The 27,582-nt window shown below is 46.2% G+C and overlaps 1 protein-coding gene across 1 annotated transcript in view; it reads right to left on the bottom strand.

The window, feature by feature from the left end:
• The window catches only part of WWC1 (WW and C2 domain containing 1), a 144,269-nt gene extending 118,034 nt beyond the window's left edge, over positions 1–26,235 (bottom strand). The window contains exon 1 of the mRNA XM_030574090.1: positions 25,668–26,235. Within this exon, the coding sequence (XP_030429950.1) occupies positions 25,668–25,786 (119 nt within the window). The 5' untranslated portion in view covers positions 25,787–26,235. The remainder of the gene's footprint in view (positions 1–25,667) is intronic.
• Between the last annotated feature and the right edge of the window lie 1,347 nt (positions 26,236–27,582).

Below are 27,582 nucleotides of genomic sequence, written 5' to 3'. Positions count from 1 at the left end.
TCCTGGTGGCTCTGTGCACTGCCCTGTCCACAGGCACGACCCATGCAGCTCCCATTGGCAGCAATTCTCAGCCAATGGGAACTGCGGAGCTGGTGCTTGGTGTGGGGGCAGCACCCGGAGCCCTCTGGCTGCCCGTACATCTAGAAGCCAGTGGGAGGACATGCCGCTGCTTCAGGGAGCCTGCCTAAGCCCCACTGTGCCGTTGACTTGACTTTTAACAGCACGGTCAGCAGGGCTGACCGGAGACACGAGGGTTCCTTTTCGACTGGAGATTCCAGTCAGAAACTGGACACCTGGCAACCCTAAATTCTTCATGGACACTCTTAGAATAAGACCAGCCTTTTTTTTTTTTTCCCCATTTAGCTTTTTAGCCAGTATAACTGCATCCACCCTGAGAGTTTTGCTAATATAAAAATATTGTAAAAAGATTCACAACCCTAACCAACATTATTATACAGGTAAAAATTCCTACTGGAGACCTGACCTAAGCTCCTCTGGGTCTGTCAGTTCATAGTCTGGAGGGTAGCACAACTCTAGGAGGTATTCACAGTTATGGATTTCCCCTGCTAGATCAGGGACACTGATTATCTATCGTACAGTTATGTGTCCTATTGGATTACCAACTCCTGAAACAGCCCATCCCCCAATCCATTTAATCTTTTCTTCCTCTCTATTTCCTTGCTTCAGATATTCACCTGCCCACTTAGAGGCACATCTGTTACTATGCACAATTGAACTAGATTTTGCTACAGTGTTGCATCAGGTGCTAATATTATTCTGTGTTTGCATGCTTGATGTGGTAGTACTTACTGTGAGAACTCGTTTGTTACTCAAGATTTTTAGTTAGAAAAAATCTCTGAAGCATTTATATTTATATTTTTTGGGTTTTTAGAAAACCAAGTATTGGAAGCATATCTAGCCAAAATGTTTTGCACAATAAACTAATTTGAGAAAATATATACGCTCACAGTATGCATGTTTTCACCAGTTAGGCTGCCTTGTCGGACAAATCACATGAAATTTTTGTCCCCTTCCAATTACCACGAAAAGACCCCTTTGATGCTATTGTTCATACTGCAGACTCTCTGAGATCCTGGCTCAAAAATCAATAACAATGTTTTCATTTACACTGCAAGTAAGCAGATTTCTCCTGGTAAAGGCTAGTAACTGACATTCTTCAGAGTACAGAAAAATCCTTTAATGGACGTGCAGAGTCCTTGGAGTCATCAACTGTAGTTTAAGTCATACGACAGAGTGCAGTGTACAATGTTTTTAAAGACAGATATAAAACAATAAAGGTATTCAGACTGATTTTTGTCCAGCAGATTCACCTCTGCATGAACATTGTGCCCACACTCATGACACAGGGCTCAAGAGGTAGAGAAGGCTTTATTGGCCTTCCACACCATGGGTATGTTTCACCCACAAAGGACAATCTACACCTGCATGTTTTTGGCTTCAGCTACCAGAATATTATTTCCTTCCTCTCTCACATGTCTGAACTTCGATATTTAGTAGATAACACACTAAATGTTGAAACTCATTGTTTAGGAGAAAACATAAACCTTTTACACTGAGTTTTGTCATGAACCTCTGAATAGGTCCATTGTACCATTCTACAGCACTTAAAATGTACATGCACTCTGTATTACTGATTCAATTCCTTCAGTAATTAGACATTCGTGTGGTTCATGGGAAGCATGTGATATGTTACTGGTGAGATTTGCTAGCACCTTAGATGGGGAGACTTGCTTAACTGAATCGATAACCAGGAGTTCTAATTAAGTAGAAGTTTACTCTATTGATTAATAATCCCCCACTATGTGCTGCATACACACATAATAGTAAACACTTTCTGTAAGTTTCTGCTTCAGATATCCCATCAAAGAGTTACTGGCTATTCTTGTGAATCGTTTGCTTTTCAAAATGAGCAGACCCTGTTTATAAAGTTTACAGAAGTTAGAGATGGAAGAGGTCTATCAGGTCATTCTAGTCCATTCCTCTACCGGCGAAGGATTGGTCTCCTTAGGATGCCATCAACTTCAATAGGAAGGTCACTTATTTGTACCGAGTTTGGATGGAGAGGTTTAATCTTTAAAAGGGTTTGTTAATTACTCATGCATATTCATAGGCCATTTATCATAACAGAAATCCATAACATTTCTCCAAATAGACTGTTTATCCTCGTTAGCCTATCTATCCAATGCACAAAAAAGTCTATTTTGATCTTTAATTTCTTGCTCTTAAAAAAAATGATTTAAACAGGTTCCAAATACAAGAAACAAGTTTATGAACTGTGCAAGTATAGTCTTCTATTTGTATAGTGCATTTAATGTAGCCACATCAGGGGGTTTCACAGAGACTTGAACTATGTTTTAAATGTGGCATTAAAAGTAGTGAGAAAGGGAAACATGAAGATATACTTAAGCATTTGTCTATACTGGAACAAAAATAACTAATTTAGACATTTCATTGCAGATCTGTTCGTGAATACATTTTTAATTAAAAAGTTCCCTATCTTAATATTGTACTCTTAATCAGAAAAGAATACCCCAGATGACCAAGTCAAATCCCCAAACATTTGTACATTAAAATAAATGTAAGCCTACACCAAGAAGGGAGCTACATAAAGAAACAGAAGAACAGATTTTGAGCATTAAGCCTGAGGCGTCATCCAACAGTCTTTAGGGACAGATTTTGCCACCTCTCACACTGAGTGAAGAGAGGCCCCAGACAGAGTGAACAGACAACAGATGGAGGAGCACAGGGGAGCTTGGATTAAGTGGGAATTAGGCATCATGGAGAAGCAGGCTCTAAATTTAATGAATAATAGGCTAGTAGACTGAGAAATTAAAAACCTTTATACTAAGACCTTGCCTCTGAATATCAGAAGGGTAGCCGTGTTAGTCTGTATCCACAAAAACAACGAGTCTGGTGGCACCTTAAAAACTAACGGATTTATTTGAGTATAAGCTTTCGTGGGTAAAAACCCACTTCTTCAGATGCATGGAGAATAGTTAACAGTTCCTCTGAATAGTTAGCAGTTCACAAAAGTTAAATCCATCTCTACTCAGAGTTAAAAATAACAGTCTTATTTTGCAGGAGGAGACCAGCAGCAGACTAATTAGGATGAGTGCTACCCAATTTATTGCACAGAATGCAGGACATATCAGTACTTCCTTTGTGGCCAAGTGGTTTATATATGCCCCCTGTGCAAGCAGCTCATGGTCTGTAGAGTCCAATGTTATTGAGCTGAAAGAGTGGGACAGAACTATTTAAATATATGGCTTAGGGATATTATTCAGTAGGCCCACCTCAGACCAGGCTTCCATCATGAAACTGGCTTGCTCAACTGGAGACCAGGGGAAGTGGAATTGAGGGACACATACCCTTCAAGAAAGTCCTCCTTCAATCTGAGATAATAAAGAATAGCAATTCCTCATGCACCAAGGAGGTTGTTCCAGGGGATGGAATTAAAATGAAGAAACAGGCTGTGATGACAGGTCCTTCAGTCAAGAACTGAGATGACTGGGTATGTAGTTGTGACAGATTTGGAGCTGCCTATAATAGTTGAGGAATACAATTTGTTGTAAGAGAGTTACTGTATGGAAACTTGGAGTTAATTCAAGAAACGGCTAACCGCACACAGGCAGCGAAGTTTGTAATGGTTTCAGATAGCAACTCATTGGCTAATGCTTAAGAGACTATGCAAGAGACATTTTCTTTGATGAACTGTCTTGATCCCCTTCTGCAGAGCTCCAGCTGTTTCTGGGCCACAGGTCCAAGTGTGGGAGTGGGGTGAACTTAGGCTGGATTTAAAAAGGGGAGGGGGTGGTTAAGGGGAAAGACAGACCCAGACCCCAAATATGTGTGTAAAAACTTTTGTTTTAAAAATCACTTGTTATGCTTTGCTCCTACTGATAAGATTAAACAATACTTTGTGTTAAGAAAGTTTTTCTGAGGCCATGTCTACATCTAAAATTTTGCAGCGCTGGTTGTTACAGCTGTATTAGTACAGCTGTATAGGGCCAGCGCTGCAGAGTGGTGTTAGATGTGGTTAGATGCAACCAGCGCTGCAAGTGGTGTTAGATGTGGCCACACTGCAGCGCTGTTGGGCGGCTTCAAGGGGGGTTCGGGGAACGCGAGAGCAAACCGGGAAAGGAGACCAGCTTCGCCGCGGTTTGCTCTCGCGTTCCCCGAACCACCCTGCAAACCGCAGGGAAGGAGAGCTGCTTGTTCGGGGAACGCGAGAGCAAACTGCGGCGAAGCTGGTCTCCTTTCCCGGTTTGCTCTCTCATTCCCCAAACCCCCGAGCAAGCAGGTCTCCTTCCCTGCGGTTTGCAGGGTGGTTCGGGGAACGCGAGAGCAAACCGCGGCGAAGCTGGTCTCCTTTCCCGGTTTGCTCTCTCATTCCCCAAACCCCCGAGCAAGCAGGTCTCCTTCCCTGCGGTTTGCAGGGTGGTTCGGGGAACGCGAGAGCAAACCGCGGCGAAGCTGGTCTCCTTTCCCGGTTTGCTCTCGCGTTCCCCGAACCACCTTGCAAACCGCAGGGAAGGAGACCTGCTTGTGCTCGGGGGTTCGGGGAACGAGAGAGCAAACCGGGAAAGGAGACCAGCTTCGCCACGGTTTGCTCTCGCGTTCCCCGAACCACCCTGCAAACCGTAGGGAAGGAGACCTGCTTGTTCGGGGAACGCGAGAGCAAACCGGGGAAAGAGACCAGCTTCGCCGCGGTGTGCTCTCGCGTTCCCGGAACCACCCAGCAAACCTCAGGGAAGGAGACCTGCTTGCTCGGGGTTCGGGGAACGCGAGAGCAAGCTGGGGAAGGAGACCAGTTTGATTACCAGAGGCTTCCTCAGGTATGCTGGGATACCTGCTTATTCCACGGAGGTCAAGAAAAGCGCTGGTAAGTGTCTATACTTGATTACCAGCGCTGGATCACCAGCGCTGGATCCTCTACCCCCGAGACAAAACGGGAGTACGGCCAGCGCTGCAAACAGGGAGTTGCAGCGCTGGTGGTGCCCTGCAGATGTGTACACCTCCTAAGTTGCAGCGCTGTAACTCCCTCACCAGCGCTGCAACTTTCTGATGTAGACAAGCCCTCAGTCATTATGCCACTGGTCACAGACTCTCAGTCAAGGGGAAGACCCACAGGTGCACAAACCCAGTTGGACCAGTTGAGCAAGCAAGCGGATACACAGAGTACTGTAGACCAGGATGACAGATCCGTCTAAGAATGGGAGAATCACAGGATTTCACCCACCGTAAGGCATGTGACTTGGGATCTAAAGAGAGTGAACTCAGAGACCAGAGAGAAATCAAGGGTGCAGCTAGACTTGCAACCATAAAAGTGATTATTGTGACAACTGCTTGATGACTTACCTGTCACCTTTGCTCCCAGCAGACATGTATGAAACATCACAGTTTTTTAGTGAGAGCTGGAGAGAAACTGGTTGTCATGATGAACGTTGGTACCAGTGATATAGGGAAAAGTAGGAGAGAGTTCCTGAAAGCTAAATATAGGCTCCTTGGTAGAAGATTTAGGTCCATAGCTCCAGAAGTAGATTCCCTGAAGTGTTTCCGGTTCCATGCACTAGTCCCAACTAGATAGCAGGAACTTCACGATCTTATTGCATGGTTGGAGATGGTAGAAAGAATAGGGGTTTATTAGGTACTGTGGTACATTTGGAAGAAGGTTGAGCCTAGACAGAGGAGTGGTCTCCGTTTTAAAACAGAACCAGTCTTCTGGAATGTAAAATAAATAGCTTGGGGGTAGAGGAGCTGAGGGAAGCAAATGAGAGCTGAGGAGCACGTAAGTCAGACAGACATCTGTTAAAGGAATGAGTAACACAATGGTATCTGTGTATCCAATGACCGCTAAGGTGCAAATTACAAATGAACTAGAACAGGGAAACGATAAGAATGGAGGTAAATTCTGTAAAGTCACTAGGGTGTCAGACAAAGGAATTAAACAAAAACAAAAAATAGACTAGGGATCTGATTCACAAAGGTACTTAGGTACCTATGTCCTTGGTGTAGGTGCCTAACTCCCTGTTTCGGCTCCAATATGATCCACAAAACTGCTGCTGAACCTTATAGGTACCTAGATCTCACTCAGGTAACCATGTTTCTGCATCGGCCTGCAAACTACTCCTTCCCTCAAGACATCCAGCTGTCAATCTCCCACCTAATCCCTAGAGCGATTGTAGGTATTTGGGGAGGTATTCTCAGATGTCATCTACCAGATCAGGTCCCATTCAAAATCTAGCCAGAGGAGAAGATGGTGGTGCCACCACCCACCTTAGAACTTTTAGCCCAGTGATCAGAGACCCTGCCTGGGATGAAGGAGATCAAAATTCAGTCCCCCCTTCTCTGCCACCAGGGGAGAAAGGATTTTAGCGGGGGTCTTCCACCTCACAAGAGACATGCTGTAGCCACTGAGAAATGGGATATTCTGACGTGGGCCTTCCTCAGTCCTCTGCTGATGCTGTCTGCACCGTGGATAAATCATAAAAGGGTGATTCGAGCAGGGAGACTGGACCCTGGGTCTGCCACCTTCCAGGTTGGTAACATAACTAGAAGGCTACAGAGACATTCCCCCTCTTTTTTTCTGGTCCAATGACTATTTAAGTATTTATCCACAATGGAACAATCACTGGGAGAGAAAAAGAGAAAGACTAGGAGCAGGTGCCTCAAGGTTCCAGACAACGTTCTGTGTGGTTTGATATACTTATTCATTATCTCAAAAGAGAGGCATGAAGTGAGGAAGCAAAATTTTTCAGGTGGGTAAGTTATTTAGTTTAGTCAGGATCAAACAAGTCAGGTGAATGGGCAACACCTTGGCAAAGTAAATTCAATGTCAATAAATACAAAGTAATACACACTGGAGGGGAAAACATAAGCTATCCTTACATCTGACAAGGTTCTAAATTAACTGTATCAACTCAAGAAAGGGACATGAGCATCATTACAGACATCTTGATGAGAACTCCGCTCAACATGCAGCTGTGATCAAAGTAACAAACAAGATGATAGGTTGCATAAAGAATGGGCTAGTCAATAATACATAAATAATAGTTACCTTTATATAAATCAATGCTATGGCCTGATCAGGAATATTGTGTGCAGGTCTGCTAACCCCATCTCAAAAAGGAAACTGAACAGGAGTGGGGTCAGACAAGGGCAACAAATGTGATAAGAGGCCTAGAAAAACTGTCATATGAAGAGACTGAGGGCTTGTCTACATCAGAAAGTTGCAGCGCTGGTGAGGGAGTTACAGCGCTGCAACTTAGGAGGTGTACACATCTGCAGGGCACCACCAGCGCTGCAACTCCCTGTTTGCAGCGCTGGCCCTACTCCCGTTTTGTCTCGGGTGTAGAGGATCCAGCGCTGGTAATCAAGTGTAGACATTTACCAGCGCTTTTCTTGACCTCCATGGAATAAGCAGGTATCCCAGCATACCTGAGGAAGCCTCTGGTAATCAAGCAGGTCTCCTTCCCTGCGGTTTGCTCTCGCGTTCCCCGAACCCCCGAGCAAGCAGGTCTCCTTCCCTGCGGTTTGCTCTCGCGTTCCCCGAACCCCCGTGCAAGCAGGTCTCCTTCCCTGCGGTTTGCAGGGGGGCTCAGGGAACGCGAGAGCAAACCGCGGCGAAGCTGGTCTCCTTCCCCGGTTTGCTCTCGCGTTCCCCGAACCCCCGTGCAAGCAGGTCTCCTTCCCTGCGGTTTGCAGGGGGGTTCGGGGAACGCGAGAGCAAACCGCGGTGAAGCTGGTCTCCTTCCCTGCAGTTTGCTCTCACGTTCCCCGAACCCCCGTGCAAGCAGGTCTCCTTCCCTGCAGTTTGCTCTCGCGTTCGACGAATCCCCGAGCAAGCAGGTCTCCTTCCCTGCGGTTTGCTCTCGCGTTCCCCGAATCCCCGAGCAAGCAGGTCTCCTTCCCTGCGGTTTGCAGGGGGATTGGGGGAACGCGAGAGCATACCGCGGCGAAGCTGGTCTCCTTCCCCGGTTTGCTCTTGAGTTCCCCGAACCCCCGTGCAAGCAGGTCTCCTTCCCTGCGGTTTGCAGGAGGGTTCGGGGAACGCGAGAGCAAACCGCGGCGAAGCTGGTCTCCTTCCCCGGTTTGCTCTTGCGTTCCCCGAACCCCCGTGCAAGCAGGTCTCCTTCCCTGCAGTTTGCTCTCGCGTTCCCCGAATCCCCGAGCAAGCAGGTCTCCTTCCCTGCGGTTTGCAGGGGGGTTCGGGGAACGCGAGAGCAAACCGCGGCGAAGCTGGTCTCCTTCCCCGGTTTGCTCTCGCGTTCCCCGAACCCCCCTTGAAGCCGCCCAACAGCGCTGCAGTGTGGCCACATCTAACACCACTTGCAGCGCTGGTTGCTGTAAGTGTGGCCACTCTGCAGCGCTGGCCCTATACTGCTGTACTAATACAGCTGTAACAACCAGCGCTGCAAAATTGTAGATGTAGACATACCCTGAGAGGACTAGACCATAGAAAAGAGATGAAGTGGGGACATGACACAAGTATGTAAAACAACAAATGGTCTAGAGAAGGTATATTCGGAGCTTTTATTTTCCTTGTCTCAAAAGAATAGGAGGACAGTCAGTGAAATTAAAAGGTGGGAAATGCAAACACAACAAAAGATTTTTTTTTTATATGTGTAATGAAATTGTGAAACTCACTGCCATAAGAAGCTATTGAGGTATCTAGTACTGGTAACTATCAGAGATAGGATAGTGGACCAGATTGATTTTGAGTCTCAGTCAGTATGGTAATTCCTTTGAGTAGGACAATACTCTGAGTAGTTCCGTTGATTTCAGCCAACATGAATATGGCTAGAAATAACTTCAAAAATGAATCAACAGGTGTAGTTCAACGACTTTTCACTCAAAGTGAATTAGTGACGAATCTTATTCCACCGTAAAGCGATGCCCTACTTATACTGAAATCTCTATTTAGAGAGATTCTGGTCTCTGCTACATGGGGTACATTCAGAGCAATGCAAGTTAATGGAGTTACACCTATGTAGTCAACTTCTGAATGTGTCCCTTCCTATGCTGAGGGGTCATGTGTGAAAAATTGGGATAATAAAAGGCAGCAACAGAAGCTAATGTTGTGAATATACTCAAGAAGGAAATAAACAGATGCTTGGATGAAAGAACTCTCCTGACACACAAACTCTAGCTGAACAGATCCAGAAATTATAATACACAAGTGAAAGTCTGAGAGAGGCAACATCATATGATCAGATCAGAGGAAAATAGGTGGCAACATTCTGAACGAAGTTCACGTCCGAACAGTGTAAAGCTTGACTAAAGAGCTTTACAACATTCTAATCTTACAGCTGTTAAAGAACGAAGCAGCATCTCTTTGATTAAGCATGAACCTTACCCTAGATGCACTGAAGAGATAACTTTGTCAGTTCATCTTATAGGTTAGTGACATGAGATGCAGGTGTAAAGCACATATGTCCTGCCTGTGAAACTTGAACAAACTCAAGCTAATTTAAGCAAACTGAATTTGGACTGACTGCCCTAAAGAATGGGAAAAGTATAGAAGTTTGACTCAACTTTAGTATTTCTAGGCATTTCTGCTTGGACGTAGGCAACAAAATAGGAAAAGTCAAAGTAAGAAGCATATTCACAAATATTTGAATGCTATCAGAATGTATGCAATACGAAAGGCCACTTTAATATAAGATCATCCAAAAGGCAACATACAGAAGAGAAAAAAAGAACCTTGGGAAACTTTACAAAAGATGGACTGAGGCAAGTTAGTACAGACGCTCCCTGGGTTACATAAGATCCAACTTATGCAAATTCACACTTACGGAAAAAATTCCATAAGCCAAAAATAGGATTTTTGAGTTGCGGAAATTTTTGCGTAACATATGGGTATATGTTTCCGACTTATGCAAAATTCGAGTTACACGAGGCTTTCCGGAACAGAATGATTGCTTAAGTCAGAGGGTGTCTGTATGGTTTCAGTACTGACTATTCAATAAAATAAACTTAATTAACACACGAATGCTTTCTCTCTGAGACAGAAGAGTTACTGAAGGCAGCTAAGTACTTCAAGATAGTTTGCATGTTAACAGTTAACCTCCCAAACATTTAGACCATTAGTAGTTTTGGTGCCAGGTTTAGTACAGACACCACAATGAAAGAAATGAAGTAGATTTAGAGATGGCTCCTTAAAACTGCTCAAGCTGTACTGGGTTCAAGGACAAGAATTGCAAGAAAGCTATAACAGGTAAGAGAGAAGATTAGCCTGTTACCAAACAGGTAAGGCTGAGCAAACACTTAAAACAAAAATACTATGAAAAGGGCAATAAGACTGACAGACTTTTATGCCTTGTCTACACCACAAAGTTGCAGCGCTGGTGAGGGAGTTATAGCGCTGCAACTTAGGAGGTGTACACATCTGCAGGGCATCACCAGCGCTGCAACTCCCCGTTTGCAGCGCTGGCCGTACACCCGTTGAAACTCGGGTGTAGAGGATCCAGCGCTGGTGATCCAGCACTGGTCATCAGGTGTAAACACTCACCTGCGTTTTTCTTGACCTCCGTGAAATAAACAGGTATCCCAGCATACCAGAGGAAGCCTCTCTGGTAATCAAGCAGGTCTCCTTCCCCACGGTTTGCTCTCGCGTTCCCCTAACCCTCGTGCAAGCAGATCTCCTTCCCCGCGGTTTGCAGGGGGGTTCGGGGAACGCGACAGCACACCGCGGGGAAGGAGATCTGCTTGCACGGGGGTTCAAAAAACACCGGAGCAAACCGCTGGGAAGGAGACCTGCTTGCAGGAGGGTTTGGGGAACACTGGAGCAAACCGCTGGGAAGGAGACCTGCTTGCACGGGGGTTCGGGGAACGCGACAGCACACCGCTGGGAAGGAGACCTGCTTGCAGGGGGGTTCGGGGAACACCGGAGCAAACCGCTGGGAAGGAGACCTGCTTGCACGGGGGTTCAGGGAACGCAACAGCACACCGCGGGGAAGGAGATCTGCTTGTGGGGGGGTGTTCAGGGAACACTGGAGCAAACCGCGGGGAAGGAGACCTGCTTCCCCGCGGTTTGCTCTCGCATTCCCCTAACCCCCCTTGAAGCCGCCCAACAGCGCTGCAGTGTGGCCACATCTAACACCACTTGCAGCGCTGGTTGCTGTAAGTGTGACCACTCTGCAGCGCTGGCCCTATACAGCTGTACTAATACAGCTGTAACAACCAGCGCTGCAAAATTGTAGATGTAGACATACCCTTAGACAGAAAGTTAAAGAAAAAGGATAAATCAGCCATCTCACTGATTAGAAATAAAAAAGGAGATTTAGGAACTGGCATCAAACAGATCTCTGAAACGTCTGCTAACTTTTACCATACTTTGTACACTTCATAACATCCAAATCCTGAACGTATAGATACCTGAGAAGCATGAAACAACGTCAGCTCTCAGAAGATGACGTGGCAGCTCTTGATGGGCAAATTGCTCCAGATGAAGCTGTAACTGGGAATTTAAAATCCAACAAAGCTCCAGGCCCCGATGAGTTTTCTGGGTAGCATAGAGCTCTGAAGCAACTGATATCCCCTATTTCAACTGAATTGTTTAATGGTATATTGCAGGGGAACGAGATTCCAGCTTCATCGAAAAAGAGACAAAAATGTGGTCATTCCTAAAGAAGGAAAAGAGCTTAACAACTATTCATTATACAGACCTATTTCTCAAATTAACATGGATACTAAAATTTTTTTCTGGATACTAGCAAACATACTGATAGTCATCTTGCCCAGATATGTTCACCTTGACTGTTCTGGGTTTTTGGCTGATATCAGAAAAACTCCAAATTTGAACTATAATGCTAATTCTAGCAATTGTTCCTGAGTGCTGCTTTCTTTGGATACTGAGGGCTTGTCTACATCAGAAAGTTGCAGCGCTGGTGAGGGAGTTACAGCGCTGCAACTTTGAAGGTGTACACATCTGCAGGGCACCACCAGCGCTGCAACTCCCTGTTTGCAGCGCTGGCCGTACTCCCGTTTTGTCTCGGGTGTAGAGGATCCAGCGCTGGTGATCCAGCGCTGGTAATCCAATGTAGACAGTTACCAGCGCTTTTCTTGACCTCCGTGGAAGGAGGAAGCCTCTGGTAATCAAGCTGGTTTCCTTTCCCGGTTTGCTCTCTCGGTCCCGGAGCCACCCAGCAAACCGCAGGGAAGGAGACCTGCTTGCTCGGGGTTCCGGGACCGAGAGAGCAAACCGGGAAAGGAGACCAGCTTCGCCGCGGTTTGCTCTCTCGGTCCCGGAGCCACCCAGCAAACCGCAGGGAAGGAGACCTGCTTGCTCGGGGTTCCGGGACCGAGAGAGCAAACCGGGAAAGGAGACCAGCTTCGCCGCGGTTTGCTCTCTCGGTCCCGGAGCCAGCCAGCAAACCGCAGGGAAGGAGACCTGCTTGCTCGGGGTTCCGGGACCGAGAGAGCAAACCGGGAAAGGAGACCAGCTTCGCCGCGGTTTGCTCTCTCGGTCCCGGAGCCAGCCAGCAAACCGCAGGGAAGGAGACCTGCTTGCTCGGGGTTCCGGGACGTTCCCGGTTTGCTCTCTCGGTCCCGGAACCCCGAGCAAGCAGGTCTCCTTCCCTGCGGTTTGCTGGCTGGCTCCGGGAACGCGAGAGCAAACCGCGGCGTTCCCGGTTTGCTCTCTCGGTCCCGGAACCCCGAGCAAGCAGGTCTCCTTCCCTGCGGTTTGCTGGCTGGCTCCAGGAACGCGAGAGCAAACCGCGGCATTCCCGGTTTGCTCTCTCGGTCCCGGAACCCCGAGCAAGCAGGTCTCCTTCCCTGCGGTTTGCTGGCTGGCTCCGGGAACGCGAGAGCAAACCGCGGCGTTCCCGGTTTGCTCTCTCGGTCCCGGAACCCCGAGCAAGCAGGTCTCCTTCCCTGCGGTTTGCTGGCTGGCTCCGGGACCGAGAGAGCAAACCGCGGCGTTCCCGGTTTGCTCTCTCGGTCCCGGAACCCCGAGCAAGCAGGTCTCCTTCCCTGCGGTTTGCTGGCTGGCTCCGGGACCGAGAGAGCAAACCGCGGGGAAGCTGGTTTCCTTTCCCGGTTTGCTCTCTCGTCCCGGCACCCCCCTTGAAGCCGCCCAACAGCGCTGCAGTGTGGCCACATCTAACACCACTTGCAGCGCTGGTTGCTGTAAGTGTGGCCACTCTGCAGCGCTGGCCCTATACAGCTGTACTAATACAGCTGTAACAACCAGCGCTGCAAAATTTTAGATGTAGACATGGCCTGAGAAAACCTTTGACCAGCTGGAGTGGGAGTACCCAAGGAAGATTTTGGTAAGGTTTGGTTTTAGCAGTCAGTTTTTTACAGACTGTATCAGGGCTGCCCAGAGGATTCAGGAGGCCTGGGGTCTGCCTCCCGCCGCCGAATTGCCACCGAAGACCCAGCATTTCGGCGGCGGGTCCCAGAGTGGAAGGACCCCCTGCAGCCAAATTGCCGCAGAAGATGCTTTGGATTCCCGGGCCCCGTGTGAGTTTTCCGGGGCCCCTAGAGCGAATGAAGGACCCCGCTTCAGGGGCCCTGAAAAACTCTCGTGGGGGCAAATTGCCTCACTTGCCCTCCCCCTCTGGGTGGCCCTGCCCCGTACGCTTATCCTTGAGCATCTGCTTTAACGGTCATCAATCTCCTCCTTTTAATTTGTCTGGAGGTACAAAACCCACTTAATCCCCTTTTGTTTGCTTTGGTAATAGAGTCCTTTGCAGTAAATGTGAGAAACAGCTTCTTGGTAAAGAGCATCAAAACATCTTCTGGATTAGAACACAAAATAGCTTTGTATGTTTACAATGTCTTATTATAGTTGCAGGATCTATTATCCTTAAAAATTATAGAACAATTGACTTTGGAATTTGGGGAGGTATCAGATTCCAAACTAAACTACCAAAAAATGAAATTTTAGGAATTAATATTCCCAAAAGAGTCAAAATAAACTGTTGTCAGCTAAATACATTTAAATGAGTAAAGGAATCTTTAAAATATTTAGGAATAATATTTAGGAGAAAAAACAGAAATCTTTTTAAGGCAAATTATCCTCTACTGTGGAATAAAATAATAAGAAACTTGAAGGAATGGAACAAATATGAAACTTCTTGGCTAGATAATGTAGCCTCTCAAAGTTATTAGTTTTGTTTCAGTACATTCCTGATAGGACATTAAAAACATGGCAGGAAGCACTATTAAAATTCATATGGAAATATAAAAGACAAAAGGTGAAATCTTAAAGTTGGACAAGCTTTCCCTAATTTATCTTAATATTATTATGCATCACAATTAAAAGTATGATCAATTGAGTTAACAATAGGCCATCCAAACACTTGGTAAAAAACAAAACTGAAGGAAAATATAGCCATTCTTACTAACTGTTGGTTTAAAACTAAATTTAGGTCATCACATTTTTTTTTTAAATCACCCATTCATCCAGGCCACCTTGATAGCTTTGGACAAAATTTCTAAATTCCTGTCACCGAAGCCTTGTTCTTTAGCTACTTTTATCAATAATCATCAGGAATTTATCTATAGGAAATATCAAAGTGACTATTCATTGTGGATAAGAGCTGAGACTACTCAATTTGGACAGCTGTTCGTCGGTCCTGATTTGAAATCATACCAAGAGATATGTAATAATGTAAATAATATAAAGATCCTGTATTTTCTATATTTATTAGTCAAACACAGGAGCGGATTTACCATGAAACAAACTGTGTGGTGGCACACGGCCTCCAATGACAGGGGAGTACCCAAAATGCAGGACAAATATCTGACAACCTGCCCCTGAGGCCTGGCCAGTGGAGCAGCAGGGCTCAGGCAGGCTGCCTGCATTCGTGTCATGTCTGGTGGCCCCACGCCACTCCTGGAAGCAACCGCCTGCTGGCATGTCTCCATGTACCCCTGGCAGCGCCCAGAGACCTGCTAACCCACCTCCCCCTAAGTTGCGCACAGAGAGGTGCCAGCAGCAGGGATAAGGCAGCTCCCTGCCCACTTTGCTTCCCTCCCTCTGTGCCACTTCGTTCCCAGAAGCAGCTGGCATGTCCCTGGGATGGGGGATGTCTCCGTGCACTGCCCCCCACCCCAAGTGCCGAATCCACAGCTCACATTGGCTGGGAACTCTGGCCAATGGAAATTGCAGGGGCACCACGGAGACCCCCTGGCTTGCCCCACCTAGGAGCCGCTGCCGGACGGGTTTGTGTGCCAGTTGCTTTGGGAGCCATGCTGCCCAAGGTAAGTGCTGCTCCTCTACCCCCATCCTGCACCCCAACCCCCTTCCCCAGCTGAGCCCGCACCCAAACTTCCTCCCACAGCCCACACCCCTCGCCCCTCCTTCCATGCCCCAACCCCCTGCCCCAGCCCAGAGCCTGCACCCAGTACCCAAACTTCCTCCGAGAGCCTGCCCCCCGACCCCTCTTATACACTCCAACTCCCTGACCCAATCAAGGTACCTCACTTTATTTTCATTTACTTCCCATTATGTATAATATACAATGAAGACAAAGAAAAAAAGAATGAAAAATCGGGGGAGGAGGGCAGCTAAGAAAGAATATTGGTTTTGTTGGCTTGGTCCTGGGGGGAGGGAGGGAGGGAGGGAGGCTGAACATGAAGCTGCGTACAGGGCCCCACTAACTCTAAATTCGCCACTGGTCAAACATTTTAATGTGAAGTCTGGATACAAGACAGCTCTAATAGACCTTCAACCATATTTGAGTTGACTACCCAGGAGCAAGTTTGAAATCTTCTTGAGAATATCAGATAAAGTAACTCTTTTAGCACAGTCTTGAAGTTGGCTGATGTAAAAGTTTCCAAAAATATATTAGTGCTCTCATAGCAGTGGAGTTTTTTAAAAGGAGATGTATCAAAAAGTTTCCAAAGTGTCACTCTGTGTTTTCACCGAAGTGATGACTAGTGAGATGTTGTATAATACCTGACTAGAGTGTTAATCAAGACATTTTTAGGCATCATCTCCTGGAAATAAGTAGGCAAGGAAGAGAAATGTTCTCTTGGAGGGAGTGTTTGATAGTAATGTCACCGATAAATTAAGGATCCTGGAAGTAGATATTTTTTCTCCAGACTACAACTAAGGGCTCACCTATACTTACAGAGCTGCATTAGCACAGGCAATGTAGCACTTAGTGAAGATGCTATCTCCGCCTGTCAGCATAGGTACTCCACATCCCTGAGAGACAGTAGCTATGTCAGTGGGAGAAGCCGTCCTGTCAACAAAGCGCTGTCTACACTGCAGGTTAGGTCGGCATAACTACATCACTCGGGGGTGTGGATTTTCCACACTCCTGAGCAATGCAGATATACTGACATAAATTTGTAGCATAGATCAAGGCTAAGGTTCTAGACAGAAGCAAATTCTTATGCCTTCCCTGAAATTTATCATATGACTATGGTGCATATTGCTATTAATTTCTTAACAAAAGAGTTAAGAATGAGCAAGGACCTGTCTGGAAAAGAATCAAGTTTCAGCAACTTTCATCTGAATTACACAGATACATCCCAGCTGGGGAAAGGAAAGATTTGTCCTTATACCCACCCTCCTTCAATTTGGTGAAGCTCTCTCAGAATCGAAATATTTTTTGATATTTCAGCTCACACTCTTGTTTAATACTAATATTTATATAATAAAGCAGATATACCTCATCAGCTGGCCATGCAGTAAGATCAATGAGGGGGCTAAGCAAGTATTAACATGAATTTAACACAGGAGAAAAAAATGAGGCTTTTATCATCCTGAAACAAAACTAGTGACAGGGGCTACTATAGTTAAGATAAAAGCCATAGCAGTATACTTCAGAGGGTAAATTGTGAGATACGTACTTAACAGTAATGCCCCTCCCCTAACTCATATATGACAGTGTTAATACTCAACTGAAAACAGAACCACTGTACTACAGGTAGTCTTTGCAACCACATAAAATGATCACAAATTCCAATGTGGGGTTTGTCCTGTTAGTCTTAGGCCATGTCTACATCTAAAATTTTGCAGCGCTGGTTGTTACAGCTGTATTAGTACAGCTGTATAGGGCCAGCGCTGCAGAGTGGCCACACTTACAGCAACCAGCGCTGCAAGTGGTGTTAGATGTGGCCACACTGCAGCGCTGTTGGGCGGCTTCAAGGGGGGTTCCGGGAACGCGAGAGCAAACCGGGAAAGGAGACCAGCTTCGCCGCGGTTTGCTCTCGCGTTCCCCGAACCACCCTGCAAACCGCAGGGAAGGAGACCTGCTTGCTCGGGGTTCGGGGAACGCGAGAGCAAACCGGGAAAGGAGACCAGCTTCGCCGCGGTTTGCTCTCGCGTTCCCGGAGCCACCCAGCAAACCGCAGGGAAGGAGACCTGCTTGCTCGGGGTTCCGGGAACGAGAGAGCAAACCGGGAAAGGAGACCAGCTTGATTACCAGAGGCTTCCTCCTTCCACGGAGGTCAAGAAAAGCGCTGGTAAGTGTCTACATTGGATTACCAGCGCTGGATCACCAGCGCTGGATCCTCTACACCCGAGACAAAACGGGAGTACGGCCAGCGCTGCAAACAGGGAGTTGCAGCGCTGGTGGTGCCCTGCAGATGTGTACACCTTCAAAGTTGCAGCGCTGTAACTCCCTCACCAGCGCTGCAACTTTCTGATGTAGACAAGCCCTTAGATAACCAAAAGAAAGTTCGATTTACATAACTGAAGAGGTTACATTGATTTCAGCTCCCCATTCAAGCTCTGATTCACTTACTTGCTTCAATTAGAAGCACCTCCTGACCAATTACACTCAGTTCATCTTGTAAAATTCAATGTTTCTAGTTTAAGCAAAGTCTTAAATGTCCCAATAATTCTGCTTTCCATATTCCCCCTTCAAGCATGTGTGTACACAAATAACATGTACAAACCCACTCAACCCTACTGCTCTGAAAAAATAAAAACACAATTGTATTCAAGCACAGTACTTGAAGAACACAAAACCGTCATAGGGAAAAGGAAAGGGTCCTCAGTTCCCTTTATCACCCACACAGTCAGGGTTAGACTCAGAATCCTGTGAAATCTGTACCTGGCTCTTAACAGTAACTTAAACAGACTGCTCTTTATAATTAATTTAACAACTATCTTTGGAGACTGTATATGTGAGAGGGAAACAGATTCACATAACAACTGGGTATTTGGCTGGCTACCAGTAAAAAAGGGCAACAGCAGGCATTAGGTTAGGAAAGCCTTTCTTCCAGTATGCATGCTGAAAGTAGTCTGGATACGGAACAAAAGCAGAGGAGAAATGCCCCACATCTCTGAGATTTTTCCTTCGTACACTATTGGTTTTCATTTGCAAATCAGCACTGCACCATTATTTGTTGTTTGTGCTTCTCATTGCCCTTTTATTTTGAGGCATGTGGAGAGCTTTCACATTTTAGTTAGCTAAATTTAATTGCATTCCACTGAAGCAGATTAATGCACTGAGCTGCCAATAGCAGAGATGGACAGTGAATCACAGAGCTATACTTATGGCTGTGAAATTTTGTTTTAAAAGTAAAACCAAACAGAGGAGCCAAGTCACACTGAAGTATCACACCAAACCTGAAAAATGTATTTATATGCAGGCTATTACAATTTATAGATACATACTGGGTCTAACCCTTCCATAGCAAGCATTTTCAAAACTATAACTCCTAAATTCTAAGGATTTGTTTCAATCTTAATCCCTGTATAAGAAAATTCAACCTGTAGTGAATAAAACATCAACATTTCCCCTAAATGGCATGTTTCTTCTGTTAGTCATGTACTCCATTCCCTTTCCAAAGAGTTAACTGTTTTATAGGATCATATAGCCAAATTTTGGAAATCCATTTGAACTTGGAGGAGAAAGCTATTCCAGGCAAACGTCAACTTCTGCAAAATTTGAACTCTCAATTTAAAAGGCGTTCAAGCCTTTATGATTGCAGAGATTATACTCCACATTTGGAAGGCTAACTGATGTTTGTTGTATTCCAGAGTCTACAGACAGTTCTAATGCCTCTGATGCTTATTGCAGCTTTGCTGCAGAAGAGTGAGAACTGGCCAGAATCTTATCAGTTTTCACTGCCTAACCATCAGAGGTGAATTGATCAGAGTCCAGCTGATTTCATTCTGAGGTAACCTTGGAAGACTGTGAGCCATACCATGGCATGAATGCATAGAACTATTTACTGTGGTGAGGACCCAAAATTGAGGAGACGGTGGGGAAGTTGCTTCTCCATTCCAGAGAGGAAGGGAGTTTCAGACTAATCAGACTCCAGCTAGTCATAGGCTCTGAAGATGGAATAATACCCCTATTTCCCTCGCAGGATCCAGGGACAATACCTTTGTTGGAATCAGCAAAGAGTCCTGTGGCACCTTATAGACTAACAGACGTTTTGGAGCATGAGCTTTCGTGGGTGAATACCCACTTCACCGGATGCATTTGTTGGTATCAAAACACTCTTTATTCTGAAAAAGTAAGTGAAATTCTTGTCTCAAATCAAGCTAATTTTGTACTGGTACAATTCCTGACTTACATCTACGTTTGAGATCAGATACCAGCCTGAACTATCACATTTCTGGAATTTTCCTGTTATCTTATGTAAAAACGAAGTGGTAATCATAAAAACAGCTTAAAACCCAGGGTCTAAATTACTATGCAGGTGTGTCTTCTGCATTTGAAAAATGACCATGAGAATTCTAGCGCCATTGTATCAAAATGTGTGCTGAGTGGTCTGCATCAGCATAAATGAAGCTGTCACTCAGAGAATACGATCGTTTCAGGAACATGCATTATTGAATAATGCAGGTCTCTGGAACACCAGTCTGTAGGAAGCCTCATCCTGAATTAGCCCTAAGGAAAGAATTCATAATTCACAGTTTCATAAATAAGTAGCTACTTCAACTTCATGTTGCAGAAACACACTATGACTAAGCCACTTGACTAGGTGAAGTAATTTAGCAGGCCATTAGAAATGCCTGACAGCTTTCTAGTCTAAAACTTATGTTGACTGAGGAAGAGAAGATTTACCATCATGTGAACATCCATTGTTTATATATATTAAGATATTTGCATTGGTAAATATTTGTATTGTACGACATTTGTATGCTACTGAAGTGATGCTATACGTGCAACATGCAAGCAATTTATTATAGTTGCTTTTTCTAAATCTTTGTCCTTTAATCTCAAAATAGGAGTTTTCAAAAGTTCTTCCACTCCTTATACATTAGGGGTGGGCAAACTACGGACCGTGAGCCAGATCCAGCCAACCAACTCTTTTAATCTGGCCCTTGAGCTCCCACTGGAGCCAGGGAGCAGTGCCAGGGGCCGTGCCACGTAGCTCCCAGAAGCAGCGGCATAGCCCCCCTCCAGCTCCTATGCATAGGGGAGGCCAAGGGGCTCCGCTCTGCATGCTGCCCCCTCCCCACATGCCATCCTCGCAGCTCCTATTGGCCAAGAACCACGACCAATGGGAGCTGCAGGGGTGGTACCTGCGAACAGGACAGCGTGCAGAGCCACCTGGCCACACCTCCACATAGGAGCCAGAGAAGGGACATGCCGCTGCTTCCGGGAGCCACTTGAGGTAAGCATCGCCCAGAGCCTGCACCCCTAAGTCTCCCCAGGTGCCCCAACCCCCTGGCCCAGCCCTGATCCCCGTCCTGCACTGCAAACCCCTTGGTCCCAGCCCAGAGCACCCTCTTACACCCCAAACTCTTCATCCACAGCCCCACCCCAGAGCCCATACGACCCCATGCCTCAGCCCAGAGCTCCCTCCTTCACCCTGAACTCTTCATTTCTGGCCCCACCCAGAGCCCACACCCCCAACCAGAGCCCTCACCCCTATTCTGTGAGTATTCATGGCCCGCCATACAGTTTCTATTCCCAGATGTGGTCTTCAGGCCAAAAAGTTTGCCCACCCCTGTTATACACCCTTCTCTTTCTGCAGTGCATTGAGACCAACTGAGAAAGCAGACATGGATCCCTCGCACTTGTTTCTGCTCTGACCAAAGCTATGGTTCGAGGCAGAAGGGACCACTGTCACACAGGCCACAGCAAAACTGAGGCTCAAAAGAATAAGTTAGACCAGCGGTTCTCAAACTGTGGGTCGGGGTCCCCAAAGTGGGTCGCGAACACTTTTTAATGGTTGGCTGGCGTTAGACTTGCTGGGGCCCGGGGCCCAAGCCCCACCACTCAAGGCTAAAGCCCAAGCCCAAACTCCACCATCCAGGGCCAAAGCCCAAGGCTGAGCTCCATCACCTGGGGCCAAAGCTTAAGGACTTCAGCCCTGTGTGGTGGGGCTGAGGTTACAGGTGTCCTATCTGGGGCTGAAGCCTTTGGGCTTCAGCTTTGGCATCCCCACCTAGGGCAGTGGGGCGCAGGCTTCAGTCCCCCCTCCTGAGGTCATGTAGTAATTTTTGTTGTCAGAAAGGGGTCACGGTGCAATGAAGTTTGAGGACTCCTGAGTTACACTTCCTCATCCTTCATCATCACTTTAAAGTCTACAGAAGCCTTCAGGGCTTTGAAATTCAGGTCAGCTTTTGAAGGCATGTCTCTTGCAGCACACCATACAATTTTTGGCTCATTCTATCCAGCATGAGAGTGAACTTCTGAATCCTTCTGGTGCTGTCATACATCACTTGTTTATACATATAAGCAAGAAGATGCTGTGACCCATGCTTATGGACAGGAGAATGATAGACTGCTGAAAACAACTGCCAAAGATTCTATTCTACAGTTTAATTGGATAATTTCAGATGATACAATCAACTCTAGTAGGTCAGCTGATTCTTAGATGATTATAGAACCCTCTTTCTGCCAGTCACTTCTCCTAAGTATCAAGTTTCCCGGTGTTGCATTATGTTGCATCCCCAGACACACTCCTGCAATAATTCACTTAACAAGCTTCAGTTAACACAAAACATGTCTAACTACAAATCCAACATCAACTAATATAACAAAAACTATACAGACAAACTTAAGCACTACACCTATACAGTATCCCTAATCATATTTCTTTACACAAAATTAAACTGGAAAGAGGGATTTAGGGAAGCTTTAAAAGTTGAGTCTCTTATCTTTAGTTACCATCTCGCTGAATGAATTGACCAGATATTATATGGCCATTGTCAACTTGAAATCTGGCCAATTTAAAGGAAATGAGTTCAAAAAGCAGTTTTAAGTCCTATCTGCCTCCATATCCACTGCAATCTGTGGTTTTACAGCAAATCACTTTTTTATATACTATCTCTGCCTTTTTGCTGCATGAAAGACCCCACTCCCCCCCAAAATAGTGAAGCTGACTATTTACAAATGGCTATCAATTGCAGTGAACTATGTTACAGTAATTTTAAAGGTTACTTGTAACAGTACTAGGTAAAAAATCATTTCAGTCTGAAAATATGCTAGGGCCTGGTGGGCCTCCTCACACCAGTTTCACACTGCTGTTACTCCAATGTTCAGTAATTATTCCTAATTCATACCAGTGAAAGAACAGCTTCAGGTTCAAGGCTTCTCAGTACCATATGTATTTCTAGCATAATATCATTGAAAAATTTCATATATCAGGTTGTTTTGTAGAAAACAGTGAAAACCTGGTTATCAGTAGTAAATACACAGTCCATGTTGTTGCAGTAGCACAACACACACACCTAAAATAAGGTGCATAGTTGTACATTGCAATTGTTTATATTCTATGTGATTACCTATATGGGAGAAGACCAGAATTTTTAGAAGCCACTATTAGTCCTCACCAGTGCTAACATATTTTTGGTTTTGTTTAGTTTCATTAGAATAATAAGGGTGCACAAAAAAGACTACTCCTGGAATGGAGCTGCTCCCTGAAATCCTGTAAAGTTAGGAAGTGGACAAATCATTCATTCTCATGGCTAACAAACATTTGGCTGTCAGATGAATAACTGAACTAGAATCAAACAAATGTGTGGGCACTGGCATCCTGACAAATATAATGGAAGACTGATACAAAGAATCAATTGCTGGGGGGGGGAGGGGAGGAAGAGAAATAATCAATTTAAAAAGTTAGCTTGAACCAGACCTGTAAATTATCACACAACAGGAAAGACTCTCTTAAGATACTTACTCCATTTAACTATTTAAAATTATTACAACAGCATTCTGCAACACCTTGTGCTCGTTACAATTGTTTTGGACTATGACCTTCTTTAAAAAATAGTTTCATTAAGTCAAAGAATCCTGAAATTCATCAAAGTACAAAGTATGAAATTTTATAGCTATAGATCACTATTGCATTTAGAAATTTTAACATAGTATTTGAGGCGCAGTTCCCTTCTTCAGTTGTTGCAGTAAACATACAAGTAATTAAAATTTGTTAACACTATCTGTCTCTCCTCACCTTATCTCTCTTCCTAAAATATAATTGACAGTTTCAGTGACTTTTCCACTGTTTAGCAGGAAAACTGAATTGATCATATGCTGCTAATTTTAACTGTAAAATTTTAAAAAGAGACTTACAGACTTAAGTAGACAAAACATTTGAAAAATAACTGGTATAATCATGCACAGCAGGTGCTTTTAATACTTGAGTGTAATTTATAATAATGATCAACACAAGAATAGTGCACACATCAGAGCAAAGAGGGTCAAGAAGGAAGCTGAAGAGTAGTACAAGGAGACAGAGAAAAAGAAAAGCACTGTGGGAGACGAATGACTCCATGAATAACCTATAGGAATGTAGGTCATGATATTTTGTTTTAAAGAGATGGGCCAAAACCTAGAATGTGCTATGGTAAAGCACTGGTATACTATAATATAGTAATAGTAATATCACCACTGATCTTAGCTCGTTAGTCCCTGCCCCATAGTCACTATGGGTTTGTAGAGCACATCACAATTAGGTCCCAATCCTGACTGGATTCTTTGGATGTTAGCACAATGCAATAGTGATTTCAATATGTTTGCTAACAAGAATAGCTTGCATGTCAGATCTGCAGAAGTAACAAAGGGGACAAGACACTTCTGTGAAAAGAATGAAATTGGAAACAAAAGCCAGAACAAAGACCCTTCCCCCAAATATTTGTAATACTGCTTAGAAATCTCAATCAAGGATCAGAACCCCATTATGCTAGGCACTGTACATCATGCAACAAAGATAGTTCCTGCCCCAGAGAATTTACAGTCTAGGTTTGAGGGATGGATGAAAGGCTAAGGAAAACAAAAAACAGTTCAACTGACCACTTTCCCTACCAATGCCAGACAGAAATGATTTCTAGACATCATGGCAGAGGCAGGTTGTAAATAGATTTAAAAGAAAGAGAATAAGGTGGTGGCTTTATGAATTTTAAATTAGTTTGAAGGGTAGACATATAAGAGGACTATTACTAGCATATCAAAGCAGATCTTTGAAAATTCTTCAAGCAATTGGCACTTTTGGAGCTGAGCAAGAGGTTCACTATAGCATACAGGACAATTAGAAGGTCATTACATCAGCCAAGGGATGTCTCTCACTTTCATTAACATTCTAATGGTTACCAAGTAGCTGTTACACTGCCACTTAGCTCTCCACTGTTTAACACACATAAACAAAAGGCTAAAGTCAACTCTGAGTGTCAGCAGTGCAAAAATAATAAAGGCAACCAGTCAGGCTGCACCTGTCTAACTAGGGAAGAATGTGGCCCAAAATTGCAGAATGTTAATAGTCTTGACAAATTTAAAGCAACCAGGACATTCCAAGGTAAACTCCCCAAGTCACACTTTATATAGTAATATATCATCGTGATGTATTTAAGGATCAAAACTTTAAGAAGTCACTTTTTATGATTAGAGGACAAAAAGAACATTATAAATAGGGCTCTTAGTAGCCAAAGTTACAGGAGTGGAAATCCCCCTGCCCCTCCAAAGACTATAAACTGAATCATCTCAATGGAGTCAAACTGCAGGCTTGGGTATGAATGTAAAGTCCCCATCCCACACACACAGAAAGGTACAGAGAATTTAGTCCTAACCATTTTTAATTTTTATTATAGTAGCATGTAGAAGTGCCAAACAGGATCAATACATAAATATGGTTGATCAATGCATTTATTCATCAATGAAAACCAAATCACTTGTTTACTAAAAACCTTATCCAGGAGTAGCAGATTAGCACCAGGGAGTCCCTGAAAATATGTTTTGGTATATTCATTCCACCAATATGAAAGCTATTACGAGTCAAGCTCCAACCTAGCAGTGCCCTGACAAAAGATTGTGGGGATCAGGCAAAATTCAAGGTAGCTACATCACTTTCTCCAGCCTCTTTGCTCTGGTTCCCTAACACTGAGCTTACTACCCAGGTTTGGCGGTATATCCTATAGTGGTGAGAGCTCCCTCCGCATAGAAGGAGAAGTGGTTTGGAGGGAAATCAAAGTAATCCAAGCCATGTAAACGTGCACCCAGTGCTGGGTGCTTTACAAATCTTGGTAATAAAGCCTCTTTGGTCTGCGCCATTGGCAATTGAAGCAACACACGCTGAACAAACACAGCTATCTCCTGGGCTAGCTGTCGGGGGAAGTCCAGTGAGCCCCAGTTTAGGTCTCAAGAAGGTGCCCCTTTAGCATCAGGTTCTTTGTGCTCCTGCCAAGGGCAGGCGGTGGCTGGGTGAACAGACACTTCTCCCTGCACCTGCCTGGCTTCCCTGAATGGCAGCGAGGGAGTCAAACCGGTCCGGCCTCATACCTGTCTCTCGGGTCGATCCAGCTGGTGGTTTTGTTGGTGTGGTCGATATAATACACTTTCCCATCGAAGTCCCGGGCTTCTTCCCAGCCCTCTGGCAAAGGTAGCTCCTTCCTTGGCATCTTCTCCAGGCCGGGTTGAACTGCCCCATAAAGAGCTCAGCCCCTGGTCCTCGCAAGAGCAGAAGAAGCGGGGAGGGTGGGAAGAGCTGGGGGGGTGGGCGAGGATTCCCCTTCCCTGCAAGGCCCAGAGCTCCGGGAGCAGCACCGATCACTGCCAGGAGGAACCGGCGGGAGTCACATCCTCCGCTCGGGGGCCAACGGGCGATGCAAGGCGGTGCCGGGTGATGCCGGTGCCCGGCGCTGGGGCGGGGGGAACGGGGCAGGGCGGTGCCAGGTGCCCGGCGCCAAGGGGGGGGGCGGTGCCAGGCGATCACCGGCACAGGCTCCCCAGCGCTATCCAGCGCCCCGAGGCGGCAGCTCCCCTCACGCCTCCGTTTTCCGCTCGGCTCCTGCTGCCCGGTGAGCGGCCGGGGCCTGGGGGTGGCTCCGATCCGCCTGCTCCCGGCCCAGCCTGGCACCGGCACCGGCTGAGCTGGGGAGACGGCTCCTGCCGCTGCGGCCCGGCCCGGCCCGGCCCCGCCTGCCCGGGGAGCGCTGGGCTCGCCTCACGCCTCCAGGTGCTACTGTAATGCAGGTAATAGCGCTGCCGCCGCCGCCGCTACTGTAAACAGGGGTGCACCGGAGCCAGGCGCCGCCCCCTACCCAGGGCACGGGGGTGGGCACAGCACAGCGCCTCCCTCTGCCCAGGCGGGGAGGCGCTGGGGGCTGGGCACAGAGCAGCACCTGTCCAGGGCACCGGCCAGGGCCCTTCGCAGCACCTCCCCTCTGTCAGGTGGGCCCCAAGGCATCTGCTCCCCCAGGCGGCGATGGGCTGGGGCGTTTCAAGCTAGCCCTGCTCCTAGGCAGATTGGGCTGGTGCTTGGAACAGGGAAATGCTGGTGGGATTCCGTCCCTGCCTCCCTCCCCCTCTGTATCACCTTGGCTCTCTCTGCCCTAGCGTTCCCACTTGTAAAATCCTGCTCTCCCTCTGTGCTCAGGTTAACATGGTTGTGAGCTGGATCATGAATGCATGGATTTATTATTTGCCAAGCCCAGCATGTCTCTGCTCTGTACACAGTGTTAAGTAGCCATAGCCCTTACCCCAGTGAGTTTACAGGTGAAACCCTACCATTCCAATCCAGAAAGTCACAGCTGATCACAGGAGGAATACATCACCTTGGTGTGGCATACATTGTCATTTGGCACCTACATTTTTAAAGTAAAAGTTCCCTTGGCACCTGTGTTGCAGACTCTGGGCATGTACACTGCTTCCTCTCTCTAGGCATCCACATGCCTAGCTCCTGCATACACCCCAGAATGATTCATAAACCAGGAAAGGTAGGGGTTCAGCCACTTCAATTGTGTGTGGGGCCTGATCCAGTTCACAAGCTCAGAGGTCACTTACTGAATTGGGTCCATTCAAAATCAAGGGTGGGGGAGGAAGAGAAGAACATGGTGGGGTACACCTTTAACTTTTAGCCCAGTGGTTACAGCACTTGCCGGGGAGATGAAAGACTGGTTCAATTCCCCTTCTCTGCCAGAGGGGGGAAGGATTGAAAACTGGGGTCTCACATGCCAAGCAAGTGCTCTAACCATGGGGTAAAGGGGTGACATCACCATCTCGCCTCCCATTTTGTGTGGAGTGAGTCAGGGGCTCACTCATTTCCTCAAGCAGCAGCACAGGCACCTAAACCACCTGATTCTGGGCAGCAGGTTCCTGTTTGTGGGTTGATAAGCAGAGATAAGTCTAGGCTGCAGGGAGGTGCTTAGGTGTCTAAGTCTTTGACAGGGTGGGGCTAAGTACCCCGCCCCTTGTT

The sequence above is a fragment of the Gopherus evgoodei genome, chromosome 8, assembly GCF_007399415.2.
Source record: "Gopherus evgoodei ecotype Sinaloan lineage chromosome 8, rGopEvg1_v1.p, whole genome shotgun sequence".
NCBI lineage: Eukaryota > Metazoa > Chordata > Testudines > Testudinidae > Gopherus > Gopherus evgoodei.
The sequence above is the reverse complement of the archived record's forward strand: the minus strand, read 5'-3'. Positions and strand labels throughout refer to the sequence as shown.